The sequence below is a fragment of the Lissotriton helveticus genome, chromosome 11 (assembly GCF_964261635.1).
Source record: "Lissotriton helveticus chromosome 11, aLisHel1.1, whole genome shotgun sequence".
Lineage (NCBI taxonomy): Eukaryota > Metazoa > Chordata > Amphibia > Caudata > Salamandridae > Lissotriton > Lissotriton helveticus.
Genome location: NC_136072.1, coordinates 59,211,494 through 59,238,850, shown reverse-complemented (window position 1 = coordinate 59,238,850; position 27,357 = coordinate 59,211,494). Strand labels below are relative to the sequence as shown.

The 27,357-nt window shown below is 42.5% G+C and overlaps 1 protein-coding gene across 1 annotated transcript in view; it reads right to left on the bottom strand.

Moving 5' to 3' along the window:
• Positions 1 to 27,357, bottom strand: part of LOC144791755 (cytochrome P450 2J6-like) — an 80,978-nt gene that overhangs the window by 15,535 nt on the left and 38,086 nt on the right. Inside the window, exons 4-6 of the mRNA XM_078666525.1 lie at positions 14,905 to 15,065; positions 14,135 to 14,311; positions 13,056 to 13,197 (exon numbers count right to left, since the gene is read on the bottom strand). Of these exons, the coding sequence (XP_078522651.1) occupies positions 13,056 to 13,197; positions 14,135 to 14,311; positions 14,905 to 15,065 (480 nt within the window). The remainder of the gene's footprint in view (positions 1 to 13,055; positions 13,198 to 14,134; positions 14,312 to 14,904; positions 15,066 to 27,357) is intronic.

Below are 27,357 nucleotides of genomic sequence, written 5' to 3'. Positions count from 1 at the left end.
GACAGTTAATTAACCCTGTCACTTGACATTTCTGCAGGGCCTGGAAAACTGTAAATTACTATTTGTATATATATTTTTTCAAATCTCAGTAAGGTGTTTACATGTGTTGCATTGATGGGATCAACGTTTTTCTCATTACATGTAAGAAACAACAATGGTTGGTATAGCACTCAGTGATATAATGTTATAGGAAAATGCGGAAGTAATATAGCAAAAATATAAGTGGTTGTTTTATATGGAATACAATCGATTTCTATGTTGAACCTTTTTTTGATGACAGCTATTATGTGTTTTTAAAAATGTTTTATGTGATTTTATACTGCAGGTGACACTATTTGTATCACAATTTATTTTAAAAAGGACAGATATCGTTTCAATAAACATGTCTCACAGTGTGGTTGGTAAAAAAAAAAAAAAAAGAGACATTTGAATGCATTGCATCGACCTGCAAAATAAAACCATTGGGGCAGATTTATGAGGCTCTTGCGCCTCCTTGCGCCGCAATTGCATCACGTAATGTGACGCAACGGCGGCGCAAACAATGCGCCCTATTTACAACGTGACGCATCTAGGAGATGCGTCACGTTGGAAACCCCTGCGCCATAAGGAGGCGTTCCTGCGCAGGGGGGGGCGTTCCTGCGCATAAACGCCTCCTAAAAGTGGCTGAATGAAATCTATGAGATTTCACTCAGTCACTTTCTACGTGAATTCCTTACGCCTGCTTGAAGCAGGCGTAAGGGTGACGCACCATACATTGAATAGGTGGCCCCTGTGCATTGCAGGAGTCATGTCGCACTTGCAACATGACTCCTGCAATGCGCCGCCCGTGCGCCGAGAGATGCGTCACGCATCTTCACTTCCTTGCACCATGGTGCGCCGCATCATAAATGCGGCGCACCATGGGTGGCGGAGCAGTGGCGCACTGTGGCGCATGTTAACTGGCGCATCCCTGGGGATGCGCCAGTTAACATAAATCTGCCCCATTGTGTCTGATGCATGCGCCAATGTTCCAGTCCAGGCCAAGCAAAAGAAAGCAAACGGTGCTCATCTGAGCCCCGTCTCCCTTTCTGCCCTTGCAATCTCGGAGTCTGGGGGCCGCAGAGGGCAGGCCAGGGGTCGTAAGGGGCATGATGCCAACTGAATTCCAGGAACATGAGAGGTCGGGGGCTGCTGGGGGGTGCCGTTGTGTAGTGCCCCCTGCACACACACAACCCCTCACAGCAGACAGCGCCTCCCGGACTCATCTTGAGCGACTTTGGGGTGCTGCTGCTCCCTGGGCGCCCAGTCTCTCAAGGAGTCGCACCCCCGGCCCTGCCTTGGCCCTGCCTTCGGACAGTGCTTTAAATTGTATTATGTTGGCTCACGATTGTCATTTTTGCGTCATTTAATGTAACGTTTGCTTTTGTATTTTGCTCACTTGTAATGTTCTCATGTATCAGTTCTGTTCCTATTGTGAAGCGCTCTGACACCTTCGGGTAAAGTCCGCGCTATATAAAAACGCATAAATAAATAAATAAAGAAAGAAATAATGCTTTAGCACACTGGTGACTGAGGAACGCAGAGGAATGTTTTAATCCATGGTGTAGACGTACAGGACGGCACGGCACTTTATACTCCCACACAAGAGGGTGAAGTGAAGTGCTTTGTAACACAGGAACAGCAAGGAGACAAACCTGGAAGACAACCACATTGAAAGGTGTCTGCAGGACTCGTGCGCCCTCTCATGGTAAAAAGATGTAATGCACGGCGTGTGCACATAAGGAGGTACGCCCTCTCGTGGTAAAAAGATGTAATGCACGGCGTGTGCACATGTTATGTTATGTTATGTTAAATGAATTTGTTGAGCGCAACTAACACCATTAGGTTTCTTGGCGCTTGTGCTGGGGAAGCAGTGAGGAGAGTATGAAGCGGAATCTAGAGGTAAGAAGTAGTGAAAAGGAAAGTTTTAAGGAGTGATCTGAAACCAGAGTATGAGGGTGCAAGCCTAAGGGAGAGGGGGAGGGCGTTCCAGAAGGATGGAGCTAGAAAAGAAAACCTGAGGCCCCCATGTTTCTTCCTCTTGAATCTAGGAACGGATAGCAGGGCCATCTGAGATGAACGGAGGTTGCGGGGAGGGGCATACGGATGAAGGAGGGAGAAAATAAAAGAGGGACCTTGACCGGAGAGGGATTTTGAAATGATACAGCCATGCTTAAATTTACAGCGGGCAGAGACCGGGAGCCAGTGGAGACTCTTTAGAAGAGGACGAACATGTTCATCTCTCTGTTGATGATAAATCAAGCAAGCTGCTTGATTTTGGATCAACTGGAGTCTTTTCAGTTGGTAATCAGGGATGCCTACATACAATGCGTTTGCGTAATCAAGTCTGCTGATCACTAACGCAAGCAGCGCACATAAGGAGGTAGTTACAGGGAGGATAAAACCAGCCAGACTTTGTGGAGATGCAGTGTGCAGCCTGACAACTTTACCCTCTGGATCCTGGCCCACCATCACATAGTCATATTCACAAAACCTGGTCCTACTATATACTAGGCAATCTATTTTAAACCGTCTCCTGTTGACTCGTTGATGTGGTTACACATAACCTAACACCCACTCCAGGAGTTTACAACAAGGTGTGCCTATCTTTAAAATATCCTCGTTCAATCTGTGTGTATCATTCCTTGTGTGTCTCTAGTGCCTACTCTCAAGCTATGCTTGTGCCATCCCGTATGTGAATGCGGAGAGAGATAGGTCAGACTCAATCAAAAGAATTCAGAAAAAGTCAGAAAAAATGTGTGGGTGGTGGGAAGGCACCTCACGGGAGCAACCACCAGGGAACTACTGACAGGTACTCGTCAGTGTATTCCACCTCTCATCATTGGCTCCTTCCCACCAAAAATAAACAAAATAGAAAGTAGGAAAACATTGTAAATCAACTCAATAGTGTATGTCCCTATAACACTAATGTGCATCTACCCCCTCAGGTATCCGCACCGCTATTCAGTGTGATACTCTATTAAAATGGAGTTAGAAGTCCCTGGCTATTCGGATACCTTTATTCAATGCTGGGTGTCTACTCCCACTAAAACCAACACTCTACCGTTGTGCTTCGTTTTTGTATTCTATGAAGCCAACATGTTTCATTGCCTATTGTAAATTCATCGGCAACTTCTTCAGGGCTGGGGGTATTTTCTCCACACACCGCCGGACACTACCGGCGTCTAAATCTTCATCTCTGTGCCTACTGGCATACCTGGGGTTCCTCGTACCCTCGTATGCAGTACTGGTCCACCTTAGCGTTGTGTTTTGTGGTCGCTTCTCGTCGACCGTCTATAGCTGTAGACTTTTCTTTTACTCGGGGCTCCTGTTCCCGCTATCTCATAGCCATCACATAGCCCAGAACCTGACCGTCTACCACACCCGGCCTCAACACAGCACAGGAGGTGTTGAATGAATACGTCTTTATTGTATAAAATCTATATCTATACTACTATTATAAAGGAAGAACTTTGCACATTTGAGGCGGGTAAACTCGGGAACCACAGCGCCAATCCACACACCTGATACATCATTGCAATTGTCAGGGTGTGCAGATGGACATAGGCTATATTAATTTAAAAAATATGCGTTATTTAAAAAATTTACATTAAACAAAAAAGTAGTCCCTTCGAAGTAGCGCCGGCCGTGACCTGCGTGCTGACGTCAGGAGCGCGGGGAGGAGCGGCGTCCAGGAACGCGAGGAGGAGCGGCAGACATGGCGCGGGGGAGGAGCGGTGGACATGGCGCGGGGGAGGAGCGGCGGCTGAGGTAAGGCTCCAGGCAGGCGGGGGTCGGGGCAGGCGGGGGGCGGGCGGGGGACGGGACAGGGCGGGCGGGGGCCCAGGCTGCTTGACAATGTCGGGGAAGGCGGGGGACGGGCGGGCAGGGGCCGGGACGGGGCGGGCGAGGGCCTAGGCTGCTTGAAAATGTCGGGGCGGGCGGGGGGGCCGGGCTGCTGCTGCACAATGTCGGGGCGGGTGGGGGTCCGGGAAGCCTGATTGCTCCCGGACAAGGTCGGGACGGGCTGCTAGTACTACTATTATAAAGCGAGAACTGGGAACCTTTGAGGCGGGTAAACTCCAAAAGTACAACATCAATCACAACACTCAATACAGTGTTGGAAAGGTGAGGTCCAGGAGATGGATATAGGCTATATATTTCTACAACATATACATTACGAAGGGCAAACAACATTCCGGATAAAGTAGTTCCTTGTGGGCGTTGTTCTCTAATGTGGGCGGTAACAAGGGGCATGTCCCAAAATACATTACAAACATCACACTTCACTCGGTTACAGGAAACACAGCCCCTTCAAGCATTCAACCACACACAAAACACAGCTTCAGCAAGCACACACAAGGATTCAAGCACTGAGGCACACACAAAACACAGCTTCAGCAAGCACTCACAAGCAGACACAAAACACAGCGACTTCAGCAAGAAAGGTGTAAGTGCACACATAAACCCCGTTTTATACACATCGAGTTCAGGAGCATTACAGCTGACAGTGGTGACATATACAGCGTTTTCCACATGTGTGGAAGTAAACATGTGTCTGCAATGGGCTCATTACTCACTGATTCCGGCGAAACATTCATCAGGGTTGGGAACCAAAATAAACAAAGGGGCGTGGCTTCAGGACGAAAAGGGGCCCGGTAACACAACTCACAGCCCACTCACAAGGCTATCACTGTTGGGCAAGCCTTGCACAACCATCCAATGGCGCAGCATGAACTAGAACACTGTTGGGCACGCCTTCCACAAACAACCAATGGTGCAACACTCATTAGACAAACAACCAATCACGCAACTTCACATTAAAGTGCCACAGGAATTTACAAGGAAAGGTATGCAAAAACTACACACATTGGTCCAACACGCAACGTGATTATTTTAAACAAAAAGAAGGATTGGCTAAGACACATGTGGCATTATTCATGTCGGAGCCACGAACGGAGCACTACATTTAATGCGCTCAAATCAACATATTTTCACAAACCCTTTGTCAGAGGGCAGACAAAACATAACGGCTAATTCAAAAAGCCTCGACGCTGCACACTTCAACACACGTCTAACCTTGTTGCAGACGGCTTGACAGGGGCCGGGCAGGGAAACAATAACTGGCAGAATTCCACAGAATTCCACAGCGTAGCACAAAATCCAACACCCACAACACTTACTGCCTTCTTCCAATTGTGTGCCACCGACACTTTTGCTAAAACATTGCTATACCAAGAGGTTCCTCAATACTATACCTGGGGGAAATCTACATTTACATGGAGGAAACGTGGTATTGACGTATTAAGCCACCCTGGAGTAAAAAAGGACTCCGCTCTTGGGAGAATGTACACTATTCACCCAAACCAATCAGAGTGCTTCCATTTACGCATTCTTTTACAACATGTTCGCGGACCTACATGCTTTGAAAGTCTTTTAACCGTTAATGGACAAATAATGCCTACCTACCAGGCTGCACGTAAATCACTTGGACTCATTAAAGACGACCAACATTGGAAACATACTTTAGGTGATGCTGCACTTTCAGATTGCCCCAATCAACTACGCCAATTGTTTGTTACTATTCTGTTGTTTTGTAACCCATCGGATCCTATGTCTTTATGGGAGAAATACAAAGAACATTTATGTGAAGATATACTACACAGTAAACAACAACAAACACATGATGACTCAATACTATTCACTAATGACATCTTTAACCAAGGACTCATTGCAATAGAAGACTCCCTCTATGAACTAAATGAAAAATCTTTAAAAGATTTTAAACTGCCACAAACTTATCGAACTACACATACCTCAAACAAAGACACTGAAATACTACATTCAAATTATAACATCCATCAATACGTTGAACAACATTTACCAAACTTAGTTCCGGATCAAACTGTTCCATACAACACCATTGTTCTTAGTGTGGAAAGTAAACAAGGTCAAATATTTTTCTTAGACGCGCCAGGAGGAACAGGTAAAACGTACTTAATTAACCTCATACTAGCTAAAGTACGCTCTTTTGGACTATTGGCTCTTGCATCTTCGGGAATAGATGCTACTTTACTAACTGGTGGTAAAACTGCACAATCAACTTTTAAACTGCCTTTAAATGTTTCTGTTGAAAAAGAATCTACGTGCTCTGTATGCAAAAATGGACCCTTAGGAACACTGCTTCAAAGGGTCTCTTTTATCATGTGGGACGAATGTACTATGACACACCGCACACATATAGACGCCGTCAACAGAACTCTGCAAGACATTAGAAATGTCAATACCATAATGGGTGGCGTAACTGTTGTCTTTGCTGGAGACTTCAGACAAACTCTTCCTGTTGTTCCAAGAGGGACACGTGCCGACATACTAAAAGCATGCTTAAAAGCATCACAACTCTGGAACTGTGTTCAAACTCTTACATTACGCACTAACATGAGGACACATTTGGGAGGTGGAGATAGTCGCTTTGCTGATCTTCTACTCCAACTTGGTAATGGTGAGGTACCTAACAATGATGGTAATATTAATATTGACAACTTTGGGACGCCAGTGTCTACCTTATAGGAACTCATACAACATGTATACCCGGACATAGAGCATATTCTTACAAAAGACTTCCGTTGGATATGCGAAAGAGCTATAGTTGCTCCCAGAAAGTCAAGTGTCAACCATATCAATGAACACTTACTACTACAAATACCAGGAGACACAAAAGTCTATAAATCCATTGATACAGTATTAGAAACTCAAGAAGCCGTGCATTATCCGCAAGAATTCCTAAACTCACTTAACCCATCTGGACTTCCGCCTCATTTACTGAAAATTAAAGTTGGGATACCCATTATGTTATTACGCAACCTACATCCACCTGATCTCTGCAATGGAACACGACTACAAGTTATAAGTCTTTTACCCTATGTCATTAAAGCAACTATTCTCTCTGGGCCTGCCGCAGGACACTTAGCTCACATTCCACGCATACCCATGATCCCCAATGATCTACCATTTCAATTTAAACGCTTGCAGCTCCCTATTAACATTGCTTTTGCTTCTACTAATAACAAATCTCAAGGACAAACATACAAAGTTTTAGGCATTGAATTACGAGAAGACTGCTTCACTCATGGCCAGTTATATGTTGCTCTCTCTAGGACTGGAAATGTGCAAAATCAATTTATTCTACGTCCACAATCAAATCAAACCAAAAATGTTGTGTACCGAGAAATATTGAAAGCGTTATAATTTTTTTTCACACATTACTTTTCTCCCCAGAACAACATCGGGACGGGCTGCTAGTACTACTATAAGAAAGGAAGAACTTTCAGCCTTTGAGGCGGGTAAACTCGGGTAACACAGCGCCAATCCACACACCTGATACACCGTTGGAATTGTCAGGGTGTGTAGATGGTTATAGGCTATATAAATAAAAATAAAAAACGTTATTTCAAAATTTACAGTAAAAAAAAGTAGTCCCTCTGAAGTAGCGCCGGCCGCGACGTGCGTGCTCACATCAGGAGCGCGGGGAGGAGCGGCGTCCAGGAGCCAGACGAGGAGCGTCGGACATGGCGCGGGGGAGGAGCGGTGACGTGAGGAGCAGCGGACAGGCCAGCGGCGGTGAGGTGACGAGCAGCGGCGAGGAGCGGTAAACTGAGGAGCGGACAGGCCAGCAGTGGTGAGGTGACAAGCAGCAGCGGTGAGCGGTAAACTGGGGAGCGCGGGGGAGGAGCGGCGGCTGAGGTAAGGGGACCCATGTCGGGGCAGGCGGGGGTCGGGGCAGGCGGGGTTCGGGGCAGGCGGGGGATGGGCCGGCCGGGCCGGGCTGCTGGAGGGGCAGGCGGGTGTCGGGGCAGGCGGGGGACGGGCCCTAGCTTACTTTACTTAACGCGCTCCACTAATAGTGTGAACAGTCAAGATTGTGTAACTTCTAGCGACAAAGGGTACACACTATGGAGCCACTCAATACACCACGCAACAGTTTGTGGGCCATACATAAGGAATGGTGAGGTGATCCTATGGAAGCCATGTGTTTGAGCTCCACTTCCGTGTCGTTACTAAGGGGACCCATGTCGGGACAGGCGGGGGTCGGGACGGGCCGGGCGGGGGCCGGGCTGCTGGAGGGGCAGGCGGGGGTCGGGGCAGGCAGGGGACGGGCCGGGCGGGGGACGGGCTGCTGGACAATGTCGGGGCGGGCGGGCGGGGGTCAGGGAAGCCTGATTGCTCCCAGACAAGGTCGGGACGGGCTGCTAGTATAAGGATATATGCGTTACAGCAGCCACCTATGTAAATGAAATATGGGGAGCACACAAGCCCTCCTCATTACAGGTTGTCAAAAATACATTTGCAAGCAAACTGTTAGGCCTACCTAGGATTGTATCTGCATCCATCTGTCACAAAGAGTTGGGCCTTGTTCATGTAAGAGTTATAGTTTTGCTAGCTCCACTAATGTTATGGATCTCAGTTTGGAATCACACAGAATCTGTCTTGACCTAGAATGTAATCAATGACTGTATGAAACTAGACAAGGCAAGTAGTATTGACTGGTTAGGATATGTTAAGACTCAACTGATCAATATAAGGAGACTAGACTTTTTTACAACCCTCGTGTATTTCTAGGCAGATCAAAATCTTGGTCAAGAGAGAGTGCTTGGACTATATGATGAAGAAAAGAGAGGAAGAGGATTTTAGCATGTTAGTAACAACCAAAACTATAAAACCATATCTGCTCATTATTCTGAGTTCCCACCATTACTTCATGGTCAGATTCCACCTTGTTCTGGCACATCTATTAGTGACTTATCTATCTACAGCTAGATGTGAACAGGATCGCATAGCCTGTCCCTATGACTCGGTATCTGTTGAATCACAACTGCATTTTTTCTTCATTAGGAAAGCATTGCGGAGGTCTCTGAAGATAAAGCAATATAGACCTCCTCTGCTATATTTACAACTATTATAAACAGACATGGTCTGCTTTACTGTTTATAAGTATTTTTTATCGTCTGTCAGAGTACCGAAGCTGGTGGGTAAATATTGTCAGCTATCATCACATATTGGTCCACCAGAGCCCACTTGTGTAACAGGCTCTCCTTACTATCATTGAGACCTACTGGATGCATATGTTTTAAGATTGAACCCTAACCCGGGAATGATTGGCTCTTTAGCACACATGATCAAGGTAGCGATCTTTAGCACAATACAATGCTTTATACTTTGCACAGCTTGAGCACTTTATTATATATTTCAACATATCATACACAGTATTCTACATATGTTGCAATATTTGTATATAGTTTTTTTATACATCATTGATTGCATTTGCTGCATCCAAAATAACTAATGGACTCTGCAAACGTATCCCAGAGCCAGTGAGTACCGACAATAATCTATACTGTAGCATTCCATCAACATCTTATTGTGCACTCCAACGAAACAAGCGTGTGCCCTCATCGTAACAAATTTTTAATATTTAATGTAAAAAACTCTGGGTTTTCCTTTTTTAATATAGGTATTTTAAATACGTTTTTATGATGTCATTATGTATAATGTGCTTTTATGATTTATTTTTCAATCGACTAAAGCTTGCTTGATGATGATGATGTAAGAATACATTTTTATAAAAAAGAAATAAAATAACTCGAATTAACTCTGTATATAACTTTTAATAATTATTAATGCACATTAAAAAAATATCACTGACCTGACTGCCACAATCAGGGCGGAGATCTTGGCATGGCAAAGTATAGTGAAAAAGTAAACACGTTTATTTAAATTAAGTTTTTTTTATTTCCATTAAAAATGGTTGCAAGTGATGTATAGAATTAATTTCAATTAATGTAATTAGTTGTAATGGTACCATGAGTTTAATTGAAACTAGGTTATTAAATGTTATAATTAAATTATAAATACGCTATATTTTTGCATCTTTTTTATAATAATAAATATGTACTGTTTTTATAAATTATGTTTAGCATTCATTTATATTTTTAAGCGTTTTAAATAATCTAATTTCTTGTAACATTCTTTCTTTTTGGGTTTTATTTTGAGTTCCTATCCCCATTATTTTGAGAGGGTGTTGATGTACCAGTGGTTCATCCTGTGTAATGTTGGACTTACATTAAAATTGTAAGTTAGTACAAAAGTGTCAGTTGCAAGTGTAGGTCACTACAAAGTTTTGTGAATAGCATTTTGTAGTAAGTTTTGTAGTAGTACTATTCCAGTACTACAAAACATACCACAAAGTGCAGTTTACGAATCTGTCCCGAAGTTTGGATGTTTGAAAAGTGTTATTATGCAGCTGAGCTATGGGTCCACTGCATCTGATGTACAGTTAGAATAGAAAGAGAAACGCCCAAAGAAAACATTCCAATCCTTACATCCATTGTTTGAAAGATTGGTCTCAATGGTATCAAAACTCAGGTGTAAGCAAAAAATAAAGATATTTATTTAAGCATATTTAGTTTTCTTAGTACTAAACCACACTCTGATTAATGTTTTTTTTAATACATAAAAGAACTATCACAACTAGCACCAAAAAGAACAGCATTCCACTTACATTGGTCGTCCCTCGGTCCATAGTGACATTTAATAGTGTATTAACCAGTCAGTTAAAGGAGGAAATTCTCCGTATTCATTTATGAGGCATCAACTGTTGGTCTGTTAGGCTGATGTGCCATGACCTGACATATAGTGGCTACACCCTGGGATATATGTTGAAATGGAAGAAAATATAATTTTTCTACTTTTTAACAACTTTTATTATTATTATTATTATTATTAACTTTTTAATGTTCAAATAATCTTACACTTTTGTTTACTGCTAGTATGACATTTCTATGATTTCACCAGTAAATGTTTGGGGCAGGGTCTTTCTTGCACGCCTAGGTCAATATGGTTTTAGGAGGGGCGGCGTACACCTAAACAGTGCCTTAACGTATCCTTAATCATTAATAAGCATGTTAGGTCCATGAGCAGCTCTATTCATTGGCCTCCATGGACATATCTAGTGCTTTCGATTCTGTCAACCGAGATACATTTGGGCGATGATTGAAGGCGTGGGTGTTCAAAAAGCCTTCATAACCTTCCTCCATAGGCTTCAGTCCAGCACAACAGTCACCCTAAGATAAGGTAGTAAAGGGGAGAAAACTCAACCAATCATTTCAACCGAGGGAGTTAGACAAGGATGTCTTTTAGCCCCCTTGTTATTTTCAATTTACACAAATGGACTTAAGGCTTTCTTGGTAAATAGGGAACTTGATTTCCCCAAAATAGGCAACACTCCTGTTCCTCTTTTATCTCTTGCAGAAAATACAGTTTTATTAGCAAAGACAGCCATGAGTTTGCACAGATCTCTTGATGCTTTTACTGATTGTATGACATCTCTCAACTTAAAAGTTAATTTGATGAAATCATACATAATGGTATGTGGTGCTAAAACCTCTACATCTAAAACTTTTAGTGTCCAGTGTAAGAAGATATACAAGGTTACCAATGTCTCAAACCTGAGCAATCTGTTTAATAATCAGCTGAACACCACTTTTAATCACCAGAGAGCAGCAGACAAGTAGGGCTCTGGATGCATTATTTTGTCTTGCCAGCAAACTAATGCACAAGCCCGTGAAGGAATTAATTACCCTTTACAGAGCTAAATGTCTCCCTATTGTCACATATGGGGCGGATGTCTGGGGCCATGATATAAACAAACAGCTCGTAGTTATTGACAATAAATGTATTAAAAGATTATTGATTATACTGAAAAGTGCTCCTACCCTATTTGGCCATACGCAATTGAAATTAGAGTCCATTGAAGACAGTGCAGGCAGGGCCTCTTTGCTTATATGGGTTAAGATTTGGCTCTCAGATGATTTAATGTTTTCAAAAGATGTCATCAAAGACTGCTTAAAATTAGATAATGTTTTAAAGATTCCCTGGTTCCATTATCTGAGGCGAAAATATCAGGAGATAGATCTTGAACACTTTTTTAAAACCCTGAAAGTATTCCTGTCATGTCAAGATCGTTATTAAAGAGGCATATTGCCCTAGGGGTAACATGCGTAATTGTCAGCATCATGGCAATATGGGAGCGCCTCACCTGTAACCCACTCCTCTACAATTTTATTTAACTTTTTCTACCAACTCTCAGTTCCAATTTTATTTAACAAGGTTTTGTTTATGCACTGTGCACTTCCAAGCCAAGGAGAGTGGTCAGACAGACTTAAGTCCTCTCCGTGTGATAACTCATCAAGTCAAAGCACTATGCACTTTGTATTATTTTGCAAATAGTATAAATCAGTGAGAATTAGATTTTTATCACCAATATTAAGAAACATTCGTTCTTCTTCATATATTGATTGTTTTAATTTTTTACAGTCATTAGCAACCGCTGAAATATGCTCTGCATTAGTTAACTATATATGGGGTTCTATTGTGATTAGGAAGCACTATGAGTAAAATTGTATGACGACTATTAGAATAACAGTTTGCTCCTAAACTGACTTTTTATGGATAGAATGACAAGATATAGCTGGAATTTTATGATTGTTTTTAGATTTTGGGTGGTTTTTCGATGTATTGTATTTTATCTTTTGTGGCTGTAAATCTTTTTATGGTTCTTGCAACCAAAATAAAGTCATTTTGATTTGACTTTATCACTTCACATCTCTTTCTGTTGTGTTAACGTTGGCAGAGGTAATGTGATGCTAAAAATTGCAATGAAAATAGAGGATGTATTAAGGTTGTGAAATATCACATCTGCTACCCAGGACATTTTGGTGAATCACTGTCATTGACTCTTCGCTTATACATGCCCTAAAAGACTTTCTGCAAGTGGTGCTTGTTTTGAATGGGTTTGACAGACCTCATACACTGCATCAAAGCTGTATACAAAATGCATCTCTTAATGGAATATCATGTGCTCCTTATATAATTCTTTAATTAAATGTGCTAATCTATTGAACACACCCATTCTTTAGACTTCTGAAATAATACCATATAGGGTACACAGTACTTTCTGTAGTACCCATCTTAACACTCACCTTGGACTTCTGGGTGTTTCACCATGTAAAGGAGTGCCCAGCGTAGGGTGTTGGTGGTGGTGTCTGTCCCAGCTCCAAAAAAATCAGCTGCAAGGCGGACCATGTTATGTTCATCAAATGTAGAGGGGTCATCATGAGAGTCCTGAATGGGATATAAATAAGCCAACGCAGCAAATGTAAAATACTGAAACAGCCTATAGTGAAGACATCATAACTTGGGAGTATGTTGAATTGCATAATTAAATTACACAGATTGCGGATTTCGCTTTACCATATGAGAAGATAACATTGGGTTAGCTAGTTTAGTGTACGGGTATATTGTAAACTGTGTCATCAGGGAATAATGAATGTGGATGAGGACTCACACTTGCAGTAGTTATGGGTTAGATTAATTGATTCTTTGAACCAGAGGAATGGAAGTGAAGAAAGACTTCAGAACTCGGAAAGGTGGGCAGATTCAATAACCCTACCATAAGGAGTGATCGGAAAGAGCAGTATCTCCCTTTGAAAAAATGAAAGTAATCAATTAGTAGCAGATAAGAATTAAGAAGTGAAAGAAAGGATAACAGAATCAGTGAAAATGTGTATTTATTCTTTTATTTGTTCTGCAATTTGCCACATTTATTGCCTTTCACTTGCTTTAGAAAACCAGGAAAATAACTCTGTCAAAAGGATATTGTTGAACTGTTGGGAGTGTGTCTGCAGTTTGATCCTGACTGAGGTGAGTTTCTAAGCTTGCTGAGGTTTGGGCCCACTCACATGTGACAGAGGAAGGCAAGTTATTCCTAGGATTGACCAGTTGCTGAATTAAGAGCTTAAAAAGGCATGACCTTTGAAAGCTTAGTTGGTTTGTTAGTTAAGAGCTGAAGTTATTCAAACTGTGTGATTACAGAACTTTTTATTTTTGAATCACATGCCTTTCTTCAGTTTATTTTAGTGTAACTATCTATTTGCAACAAGAACCAGTCAGGCAGAAAGATCCCTGTTGTGTGATGTTCTTTGCATGTGTTTTTTCTATGTATGAAGCACCCCCTGGGAGCTTGACTAGACCAGCCAACATAGTAGAAGCAAACACTTACTCTTGATATTTTAGATTGGTAAAAATCAATCACGTCCTGGGGCTCCTCAGGCACTCCGTTTTCTTTGTGACTCTGGATTTCCTTCTTCACAAATTCCTCCAGGAAGGCATTGCTCCTGAAGAGATCTTGATGAGGGCCTGGAAGATGCCGCATTAGCCAGGGGAATGCATCAAAGAGCTGGAGTGAAAGATAGTGTATTGATTAAGTAGAGTGTTCTTTTCTGATCATACTTTTAACCAAAATATTAAAGGAACTTAGCAGAATACTCCCTGAATGCCCTTATTTGACACAATCTCCCTCTATTACAGATGTATTCTGGATTATGGGTAGACAGCCATGAAGCGTCAAAATCTTATTTATGTGAGTAGGTGTGTGGGACAAGTGTTTGAATGGATGCATGTCTAAGACAAAATAAAATGTGAAAACTTAGAATATAAGAAAGATTAGGTTGAGATATGAACTTTTAAACTACAGTGATATTATGTAGAAACTAGGCAAGAGAACATGGATGAAACCCAATCTATACAAGTCCTGGTTCTCCTGTGTGTCCTCGAAGGAAAGCCTTGCTGTTTGAGCCAGGCTGCTAAGGTTTAGCTTGGATTCCCTACAGGGTCTAGTGTTTATTTCTATTTTGCCATGTCTTATTAATCAACCTTTCTTTCACAAGCTTACTTTAAATCCATTGCAGGTCACACATACAAGTTTCTGAGTCCAAGTTGCTTCCTTTGTTTAACCACTCACTTAGAATATGAAGCAATCTTGAGACTCACCCTGCCCCACGCGCTCATTAGTTTGTTACCAATGGCATCATTTGCTTTAATGAGCTGATTGAATTCTTTATCGTCTCTGGAGAAGCGGTGCCCAAAAGTCACAGCTGAGATCACATTAGCAACAGAATGGATAATCGCCGGAGAGGGATCCAAGCTTTTCCCTGCAACCACAAAATGAAAAAATTACTTACTTGAGCATGTTAGAGTAAACCAGAGCACTGTAGGGCCCACGGTTGACCATACTTGGCAAACAAAGAGAAACAACAGTAGACTGGAATGGTTTGCAGAATAATTTAAGAGAATATGTAAAGAATTCTGTTCACTCCTCTGTTTTTCTTAATACTTAGCTATCAGGGTTATTCCTATGTTCGCTCAGGTGCAAGGATAACCTACCAATGAGATGCAAGATTCCAAGTGTCCGGCACTAACCAAGACATTGAATACTCTCTTTGCAATGGAAAGTTGGTTTCCCAAGCCCCCTTGCCCTTGGTGGTAGCTTGCTTTGATCCGTCAAGGTCTGGCTCAAAGAAAATATTGTGAGGCTTGAGTTTAAATACAGTGCAAACCAATTGCAGTTGAAATAAAGATTGTAAGAAAACAATCCTTTGGCAGACGCTTCACATTATTTGCCCCCAGATGGACAACTAGATGCTGGTTTTCAACTCTGATAGTGCCTTGGAGCCTGCTAACCGAGCCCCAGCCCCACTGCTAAATCCCCAAAACAGATATGTGTGAATTGGTAATCCCAATTGGCAAAGGACTTTAACTCACTTTTAAGTCTCTAGTAATCAGTTCGACCAGGCACTAGCAACTGTTAATATAGACAAAATTAATGGTTACACTCTACGCTGGTCCATGGTGGACCCGGTAGTGATGACTAAAAAAACTGGTAACCAAATGTAGACAGGCCTTTCAGACCTGCCTGCGTGACTCAACTACACCAGATGGTATTCTATTTTAATTTCAAGTTGTAGCAGGCACAGTAAGGCAAATATTACATGTACAAAACCGAAAGAAAGAGGGTCCCCAAAGTTGGCTTGACACGAAGTGTACTAGAGCTTACACTAGTTCAGTTCATAAACTTTATTCTGGTACCTTGGTACCCATAAAAGCACAAAGTCATAACACTTACAAACAGTCTGGGAATTTAAGAACACATGACATCATAAGAATATACAACAATATTACATAATATATAACATTTTGAATCTGCCTATTAAAAGTGATTTCTTTGGGAAAAAATATAGCTAAGACCATTAGAACATTTTGCAATTATACCAAAAGTCTCAGGGATCCAACATGGACTTACGTGTTCTAATGGCATTCCTAAGAAAAGGGCATGTGCGAAAAATCAAATCTGCATCGACCATGGTTGCTATACACAGATAGGCCTCGTCCAAACTTATGGGCCGTCTCTTTTTAAAATAAGGGGTTAAGAGCCACTTAGAGTATTTGATATAGTAATTACAGAAAAATAAAACATTTATAATTGATTGACCACTCCTCCCATCACAAGGACATGGTGTTTGATTAAGGTTGGAGTGGTACCCAAGAGGAAAGCACAGTGCAAGTCTGACAGTTCCAGCTCTTAGGCAGAATAATAGGCTCCTATCCCAGCGACTCATAGGTAGGGTGAGATATATATGCAGAGTGGTGACAATAATGTTCGATAGACATATAATTGCGAACAGATGATTTCACAGATTCTAAGTCGATCCTCTCTTTATTATATAGGGAGTAGAGAGCATCTCTCAGTTCCTTTTTGGACACAGCTTCAGCTGTACTAGGATCTAAGAAGATGTGTTCCCTATTGATGTTGCGCAAACTTTGTTGCACTCCACTCAACCAAGGGATATCCATCCCTTTATCACACCTTACGCAGTCGCTAATAATCTCTTGTGTAAGGGAAGCGGCCTGATTCCTCCCTACTGAAAGCCAAAAAAGAGCTGGTCGAGCGCGAATAAAATCAGATATAAAATTAAGGTTGAGTTCCCTTTGACATATGTATTGTGGTGTCGAGATTGGGATACCCAACAGTTTCCTACAGAACCTATTTTCTTCCTGTTGGATACATGAACTATTTACAATGCCCCAAATCTCAGCCCCATATGTAGCCACAGGGGTGCACTGTAGTTTGTAGATTTTCTGAATGGCTAAAATAGCTCCAGCGGTCTTAGGGCGGGGAAGACTCAAAATTGAGTTGGTGGCCTTTGAGAACTTGCTCCTGGAATGGGCTAAATGCTCATTCCAGGAGCCGTTCGCAGTAAAGACCAACCCAAGATTAACGAAAGAACGCATACATGTCAATTCTTGGCTATCCACTGTGATAGAGCTTATCTCTCGCTTCCCAGGGCCACTACACATTAAAAATGATTTTTTAAAATTGACACACCATTCCAGGCCATCCATATACTTAGAAAGGTTTTGTACTAAAATACACAGAGAGTTTGGAGTGCAGCCTATAAGGACCGCATCATCTGCGTATAAAAGCACGGGGAGAGATTTCCCATTAATTATGGGAACATCTTGGGTAGCAGTTTTCAGAGAACTGTCCAGCCCATTAATATAAATAATGAAGAGAAGGGGGGTAAGACGCAACCCTGTCTTACACCCCTTCCTACTTCAATTACTCTTGAAACCTCTCCTCCCATGCCAATCCTCACCTGTGCCTGGAGATCTTTGTGGAGATTCGCTAATAAGTGTACCAGCTGCTCGTCCAGCCCACCTGCCAGAAGGATTGTCCACAGCATCGCCCTGTTGACAAGGTCGAAAGCTATGGACAAATCCATGAATGCCATATAAACTGGTGACCTCCATGCAATGGTGTATTTCCCAATAACCAAATTAAGGTTAAGGCATTGTTCAACTGTTCCCACCTTGCTCCGGAAGCCTAGCTGGCATGATTTTAAAATATCGTTTTCTTCTGTCCAGGTTAGAATTTTATTATACAGAACTCTCCCCAATATTTTTAGAGTGTTGTCTATTAGGGATATTGGTCTGTTCTTGCTCGGCTGGGACCTGTCTCCTTTTTTGAAAATCTGTATTATCATACTCTTAGCCCATGTTGCAGGTAAGGTGGCAATTGTCAAGCTAATAAAAACATTCAGTATGCAATGGGGCCCAGAAATCTGGTTTCTATTTAATTAGGTCGATAGGCAACCCATCTGGCCCTGGTGCTTTATTCCCTAAGCTCTGCCGGATGGCCTCTTCTACTTCTAAAATAGTTAACTCTATCTGGGCGAACATGCCGGGCACATAATATTCTATCTCTGTTTGTGGGGTGGCATAAATTGCCGAACAAAATGGTTTACCCAGGACTCGCTAGAAATGTTGCAACTAATCGGGGTTGATAGCTGGCCCATTGATCGAAGGTTCCTTACTGCGGACCAGAAGATGTTACCCTTTTTTAAACAGGCTGCCTCGCAGAGGGTATCCCAACGTTCCGTCAAAAGGACCATCTTCCTATATGCAATCGTTATGTTATATTCCTTCCTAGCCTGATGAACATCAGTGGCGGACCTCGGGTTGGCTGATAAGGCCCTACGTAGGTTCCTATTAGCCAGTGTGCATTCTCAGTCGAACCATCTAGGGCTACTTCCTACTTGGGGTACGGGTTTTGATAGAAGAATTTTTGCGGCCTGGCAAAGCTTAGTAAAATCCTGGATTACCTCTGTGTGTATGGGTTGCAGTGACAAGCAGGAGTCAATGAGATGCATGTTACCCTTAATTAATTCCTTAAACACTTTACCGCTATCGACCCCCTTCCAGTGTAATCTTAGGTTATCAGTCAAGGGGATCAGATTTGGGGCCCCGCGTTCGATCTGGAATACGGCTCTGGGGGTGGAGCTCAGCAATATTTTGATAGGATTATGATCCCCATGATCCGTAACAATGACCTCTGCAACCTTTAGTTGATCTTCAAGTGAGGGGGAGATCTATTGTTGAACAACAACCCCTTCCCCTAAATGTTGGTTGCGTATAGCCAATTGCATTAAGCCTGCCCACCAGATCCATGACATTAACCAAATTATATGTTCATAAGAGCATAGCAAGTTCGGCACCCCAACGAACAGATGGCCCCGAGTTGCCCGTCCCCCCGTCATGCCCCTTACTAGTAAGTTTTGCATTAAAATCACCCCCCAACAAAACCCCAGTGGGGCCCCCCATATGAAGCTGAATGTCCAAGTTTAAAATAAAAAAGCCCAATGAAATTCTTATTAGGAACAGAATGGAAGTCGTTATTGTAAAAATTCACCAAGTGAAAACAGACTCACCTTTTAAAAAGCACAGCTTGGTATTTTTGGCTGTTGGTTGGAAGGACCTTAAAGCTGCTACCAGCAGCCACATTAATCCCAATAAACAGACCACCCAACAGTCTGCCCATTTTAGGGGTTAGGGCTGCCACACTAAAACAATGAAACCCTTCAATGTATAAATCTTCCGTAGCCCAGGTTTCCTGGAACATTTCTATGTCATGTTCCTTTATTATGCGCAGCCAATCCTGGTTGTCAAGCCTAGTTCGTAACCCTGCCACGTTCCAGCTTAGGACACTCAAATCGGCCCCACTGCTAACTCTGGGTATAACTGCCCTATCTATGTTGTTATGAGATATGAGGCTAGTACCCAGTCTGGCCCCCTCGGGGGCTTAAATGTTAGGTGTCAGCGGTGGTAATCAGTCCTGGGTGTCCAAGCTGGAGAGTGCATGGAACCTATTGGCTGTCAATACATGTGCTTCAGGACCCCTTGCTGATGTTACTGGCTGTTTATAGAAATAGCCAAAGGGAAATACACTGTCTCTATTGACGCTGAAGGATTGTTCTCTGATGGTTATTAAACGACGGACCATTTGTGGTCTACATAAATTGAGAACAATACAGCCACCGTCAATACTCTTCTTTGATTGGCCAACTCACCCTACTCTCCTGACCATAATGATTTCATCCATTAGGGAAGGGTCAAAGTTTTTATGTTTACAAAGCCAGTCTACAGATTTATTTTGAAGATCTGACCAAGACTCTCTCTGGCCCCAGCAAGATTTGGGACACCAGTCAGGACTAGCACATAGGGAATAGAGGCAGGTGGTAGATCCAAGACAAGACATCAATGTTGGGATTTTTATGTAAATTTCTAAGGCGCTCTCTAGTGTCTTTGGTGGGGTCGGCCACAGTAATACCTGGCTGGGGCTGATTGTAATTGGCACTCCCAGCAGCCAAGTTCCGATTACTTATGTTAACTGATCTCGATGTAGCCTGGTTGTCTCTCCCAGTGGGGGCAGGATTGGGCACAAAACAATCTCCTCGATTCCCACAAGATACAAATAAGGTAGTGAAGGGGGTATCTATGGGGGGAGTTATACTGAATAGTTGTGTCTCACTATCACGACTGTTCGCTACAAGTGTTATAGATGTAGTTGGGTTCACCTCCCCTGCATCAATAAGAACATTATTCAACTTTCCCCCACTAAGCTTATCCATAGCTGAGTTCAAGTGCATCAATTTCCCCCAAAGCAAGTCAAAGTTCTTGGCAATCTCCTCCTTTATGCTTTCCAGTCTTGATTCAAACCCTTCCGTTATAAAATACAAGATTGTGGTACCCCTATTGGTCGCGTTGCAACTGTTCTCTGGGGTATCATCTGTCTGTGTTGCAACAGAGGTTGTGTTCACAGTTTCGTTAACCTCCGAACTACTTGTGGATGCCCCATTATTAAAGTTTTTAGATTTCGGTTTAGGCTTGGTATTTGCAGTGTTAGCAACATTTTTCTTCCTTTTGGCTGGTTAAACAGCTAATTTATGGTGACTAGATTTTCCAGCATTTCCCCGAGTGTTGGTAGAAGGTGCGCCTAGGGCGAGTGTATTAAACGAATCTAAGGGTGACAAAGATGACAAAGGTGGACTCAAGGTAGGGCCAGCTATTGCCGATGATACTTTTGCTGTATCTGTTACATGAAGATCGACTTGGCCCCCCAGCGACAGACGTGACTGTAATGCAGCAGGGTCCAGGGACAGTCTTCTTTCTGTCATCTGAATCTCATGCGTGAGCAGTGACTCTGCCCTTACGATGAAGTCATCCAGAGTTCCAGCTACCCCTCTCCGTTTACTCATTGTACGACAAGGATGGCCAGTTGACCCTAGTATAACAGTATAACAGTATAAATCCTCCAGACAGCACAATAAAAGTGATTCTAACAGGATGCACTTAAGTATTCCTTCCGAATCCGGAAACCAAATAGGGTGGCCCAGCCCAGCCTCCTTCGGCCTCAGACGGGATCGCCCTTGGCCCGGGCTTTGCCCGGTGCCACCCGCACGCGTCCTGCGATGCGGGAGTCCAATGACCCATATAAGCGCCTCCTGGCACTTAGAGTCGCGGTGGTGGCGTGCGCGCCGCGGGTGCTGCCGGGTAATGGAGTCCGGCAGCGTCGATGTCAATGGCAGCAATGCGGGGCAGGTTGCTGCAGAGTGGCAGGGCATCTGGCGCTAGCAGCGAGGCAGGTAAGTGTCCAGGTTGTAGGGCTCCCGCTCCACCGGAGCCCAATAACCCTTATAAGCGCCTCCTGGCGCTTAGAGCCGCGGTGGCGGCGTGTGTCCCGCGGGTGCTGCCGGGTAATGGAGTCTGGCAGCGTCGATGTCTGGCGCCAATGCGGGGCAGGTTGCGGCAGAGTGGCAGGGCGTCTGGCGCTAGCAGCAAGGCAGGTACGTGTCCAGGTTTTAGAGCTTACACTAATCTAGAGCATGAGTTACACAGTTTACCACAAAACATTATTAACATTAGGCAGGCGAGAAGGGATTATAAATTGGCCCTCATAGAAAGAAAGAACGCCCTGAGGAATGAAGCATGGGAATCGCTACACATAGCATCACAACGAAAAAATAGTGCTGCTTTCTGGAAAGGAGTAGAAGCTCCTTTTTTATCACCAGGAGGGGGTCCTTCATTAGAAATCGCTATATCTGAGGATATTCATATCTGAGGAACATTTCTCTGTGATGTATAATGGGCAGGAAAATTCTAATATTCAATATAGCAATATTCTAAAAGAAACCTCGCATAACTTGGACCTCCACTTTACCGTGGAGGTGGTAAACAAAACTCTCTCAGCAAGTTTAGGCGACAAGGCCCCTGGGCCAGATGGGGTTAAACATTCGTCTTTGGGGTCCAATTATAACACAAGTAATAAATGCCAGTTGCCAGGCCTTATATCCATTGTCATGGGTAGAATCCGTCATTGTCCCTATTTTTGAAAAAGGGGACCATCAGGATCCTGCATGTTATAGGCCCCTTTCTTTATTAGATTCCTTGGCCAAAGTTGTGGGGCAAATTATTTTGGAACACCTGTATGACTGGGACGAGGATAACCAGATCCTATCTGATATTCAATACGATGAGAGGCTAGGGACAATAGAACATAGCTTAAATCTGGCCATCTTTGTAGGGAAGTATATCAGGATGAAGAAGGGCAGATTGTTTTTAGCCTTTGTGGACCTCATTGCGGCCTTCGACTCTGTGAGGCATGGTAAACTCTGGGAGATCCTGGAGACCATGGGGGTTGATCCTAACATCATCCACTTTCTCATGCACCTCTACAGTGGAGTGAAGGCACAAGTGCACTTTGGTTTTGGTGGCAAGTGCACTGCCTCTTTCCCCAGCAGGAGGGGGTTAGGCAAGGTTGTGTCCTAGCCCCCTTCCTTTTTAACCATTATATCAATGGGTTAGGGCAGGTCATCTTTGTAGGGAAGTATATCAGGGTGAAGAAGGGCAGATTGTTTTTAGCCTTTGTGGACCTCACTGCGGCCTTCGACTCTGTGAGGCATGGTAAACTCTGGGAGATCCTGGAGACCATGGGGGTTGATCCTAACATCATCCACTTACTCATGCAGCTCTACAGTGGAGTGAGGGCACGAATGTGCTTTGGTGGCAAGTGCACTGCCTCTTTCCCCATCAGGAGGGGGTTAGGCAAAGTTTTGTCCTAGCCCCCTTCCTTTTTAACCATTATATCAATGGGTTAGGGCAGGCACTCCTCGAGGATGGTCGAGATTTTCCCCAAATGTGTAGTCGCTCGATACCTGCTCTTCTTTACGCGGATGACGCTGTACTGATGTCCCGCACACAGAATGGTCTCCAGAAGGTTTCAATTAATTTCTCTAACTTTATGAAGGATCTTGGTCTTAGGATTAACATGTCTAAGACCTTCATAATGAGGTGTGGACGGGGAGCCAGAGGTCCAGGGGCATGTTTGTAGATGGGCACAGAATAGCCCCTACCAAGAGTTTTTCATACCTTGGTATGTTATTTAACCATAGCGATCTATGAACCCAAGCCGTCACTGCTAAAAAGCTGGAGTTTATTAGAACTACAGAAGCTCTGGCCACCTTTTCAAAAAAATTGGAGTGGGAACCGCCACGAGAATTCTTACATATTACAAAGCAAAATGCATTTCCACTGCAATTTATGGAGCGGGAGTCTGGGGTTTTGCTGATACACAGCTGTTACAATTAGTGGAGAACACCTTTTTAAGGTATATTTTGTTGGTTCCACCCAGTACCTCCACATATGTTTGTCATGCTGAGCTGGGACTCCCATTCTTCTCTGACCTTATAAGACTGGAACCCATTCTCCTCTTGCATAGGATCTGGTTAAAAGAACAGCCCAAGCTAAGCAGGGTAGATCTTACGGGACAGCCTGAATTTGGAAGGGGCCATAAAGATCCAGTGGGTTAAGTTTCTGCAAGAGTTTATAAGAGATTAAGGTCATCCGGAATATTTTACTAACACAAGTTCCATTCAGTCGATTTCTAGAAAGAATCTAAGAATGGAGGGTCTCCAGTTGTTGGATTTGTTAAGATTGTCTGGGTAGACTTTAAAGCCCAGTGTACAGCAGCATCAGATGGTTTTAACCACTTTTAGCATGCAGCCATATTTAGTATTTGTTCCTGGTGGATATGCCAGACTGCCGTTAACGAGGTTCAGATTGGGGATTGTCCACAGATGTGTCTGTTTCCAAAAAATGAACGATTGGGCTCGTGAATTACTGTTATGCCCCTGTGACAATCAATCGGTCCAATCAACTTTCCATTTGGTTTTATTATGTACATTTTATATGAGGTAAAGAAAGGTGTGGCTGGTTCCTCTTTTAAATGCTCTGGGGGTGAAGCAATCCCCCCGGCTCTAATCAAGCTGCAGTTTGAAGAGAATGAGCATATAGCCTGGAGGATATGCATGTATCTGAAGAAAGTGCTCTGCCAAATGAAAAGCATTGTGATATCAGGAGCAAGATTGTTTGGGTGCACTGTCACTTTATCATTCTTTGTTTTTAACTACGTTGAATTGTATATCACTTTTTACTATGTTTTTAAACGTCTATTCTATTTTCATCTTTTCGTAAACTGAAAGCTTTGTACATTTTTCTCATGTGCTTTTATGATTGTTAAAAAAAGCAATTGAATAAAGCTTTTCTTGACTTGACTTGACCTGAAGTCTCTAGTATATGGTACCAGTGGTCCCCAGGGCATGGGTGTTAAATGGGGCACCAGGGCTTGAAACACTGAGTGACCGAAGTAAACTACTGAAAGCAAGCCTGCCATTGCAGACTGCAGGAAAAATGCAGACTGCTAAAACTTGATTTTGCCCTCACCAGGTGTTGCAAAGTCAATGCACTATTTTTAATATATGCCAGTCTCCATTAAGGAAGGCCTCCTAGAGCCACGAGGCCGGGTGCATTACATTAAAGGCGTGGACATGTAAGTGCAAGCTCATGTGACCCTATAGTTGCCTTTACAATTAAAGGACACTATAAGGGATAGACGGTCCATAGGATAACATGGACTGGCTCGTGGGCAAACCCGAGGTTGGCAGCTCCGATATGGTACTGCCTAAATATGTCATGTTTGGTATCAAACAATGGGCCTTCTCAACCCTAACATGAATCTCGTGTTGAGGATCTCCGATCCTGTCGTAGGTGTTGGTCTTTTCCCCAGCCTGCAGTAGTCCGACAGACCGCATTGTAATGCGGAGGTCAGACCGCTGCTTCTGATGTCGGGCGGATTGCTAACTGGCAATGGGCCCCAATGTCAAACCTTTGGTTTTTCAGTGACTTTCTAAGATATTTTCTTTTTAAAACAAAAAAAAACTGAGCCTTTTATCACACTTAACTATAACATTATTCAAACCAATGTTTTGCTTAGTGAATTTCTATTTTTTTTTCACTGTAAGGTAATATTTCATTATCATATGTAAAGCCAACCCGACATCGTGCATGGCTAAAGTTGGTTGCCCACAAGATTTTATGTGTTTTAAAGGGGAAGGAGTTAATCAAACACAAGAGAGGGCCCCTGACGAAATAAGTAAGCATGCAAAAGAAAACAGGGGAACAAATGCATAAGCAAAAAACATGAAAAGACTGCCTGCATGGTTCAATTGGAGGAGGGTCTCACCATATTTCAAGGATGCTTACCAAGTCATCTCGGAGTCATGGTATATATGTGGTATGTTACACCTACAACGCAACTTTTACGTAGCATTCCGTTACAACGCAGATTTTACAACGCGGGATCCATTACAACGGATGGCATTACAATGCATGGCATTACATCGCAGATGCTATTACAACGCATACTATTACATCGTAAGTATTGGTAAGTATTTAATTTTTTTTATTTCATTTAATATTATTTAATTGATTTAATTATTATTAATTATAAAAAAAATATTTATTTTTGTTTTTAAATATTATAAATTAAATATATTAATTTAAGTGATTTTTTAAATAAGTATGAGTATAGGAGTATATGTTTTGGGGTACTGAGGTATATGTTTTGGGGTGGTTGGGTATTTATAGGTTTTAGGGCAGGGTTTGGGTTTTGGGGTACAGGGTTGTTTTTAGGTTTTAGGGTAGGGTTTGGGTTTTGGGGTACAGGGTTGTTTTTAGGTTTTAGGGTAGGTTTTGGGTTTTGGGGTACAGGGGTGTTTTTAGGTTTTAGGGCAGGGTTTGGGTTTTGGGATACAGGGGTGTTTTTAGGTTTTAGGGCAGGGTTTGGGTTTTGGGGTACAGGGGTGTTTTTAGGTTTTAGGGCAGGGTTTGGGTTTTGGGGTACAGGGGTGCTTTTAGGTTTTAGGGCAGGGTTTGGGTTTTGGGGTACAGGGGTGTTTTTAGGTTTTAGGGCAGGGTTTGGGTTTTGGGGTACAGGGGTGTTTTTAGGTTTTAGGGCAGGGTTTGGGTTTTGGGGTACAGGGGTGTTTTTAGGTTTTAGGGCAGGGTTTGGGTTTTGGGGTACAGGGGTGTTTTTAGGTTTTAGGGCAGGGTTTGGGTTTTGGGATACAGGGGTGTTTTTAGGTTTTAGGGCAGGGTTTGGGTTTTGGGGTACAGGGGTGTTTTTAGGTTTTAGGGCAGGGTTTGGGTTTTGGGGTACAGGGGTGCTTTTAGGTTTTAGGGCAGGGTTTGGGTTTTGGGGTACAGGGGTGTTTTTAGGTTTTAGGGCAGGGTTTGGGTTTTGGGGTACAGGGGTGTTTTTAGGTTTTAGGGTAGGGTTTGGGTTTTGGGGTACAGGGGTGTTTTTAGGTTTTAGGGCAGGGTTTGGGTTTTGGGGTACAGGGGTGTTTTTAGGTTTTAGGGCAGGGTTTGGATTTAGGGATAATTAAATTATATTTACCATTTTAAAATTAATTGAAATATATTTAATAAATTAAATTAATTATTGTACATTAATAACATTTTTTATTAAATTAAGTAAATTAAATAAATTAATATTATTAATTTAATTTAATTTCATTATAAAAAATATGTACATTAAACTAATTACTTTTTTTAATTAAATTAAATTAATTACAATTTTTATTATATTTACATTTATTAAATAGATATTATTTTATTAAATTAAATTAACAACAATTTTTAAATGTCTTTTAATTAAATTATTTAAAAAAAATTATTTACAATAAACTAAATAACATTTTTAACAAAAAATTCAACTTACCTATACTTACGATGTAATGCCATGCGTTGTAATAGCATCTGCGATGTAATACCATGCATTGTAATGACATCCGTTGTAATGGATCCCGCGTTGTAAAATCTGCGTTGTAACAGAATGCGTTGTAATACAACGCGTTATACTGACACCAATCCATATGTGGTATGTTGACACCAATCCATATATGTATATATTTTAAATAAAAATGTTAATCAGACATATAGAAAATCCTCAATGTCATTATCCAAAGTTTTATCAAAAATAGAAATTGATTTTTGTGGTCATTACCATATACATACACACATATTCATAGATATCACGGCACAAGACATTCCAAAGGTCCATAAATAACAAGGAAATGGTGTAACATACATTTAGGCACCATAGAACAACCCCCACTGATAATCAGATTCCTCATCCATGCAACTCACACCACATTCATTCAACAGGCATCCTTATGCATATCAAAAATCCACAGACCAACAAGACGACAA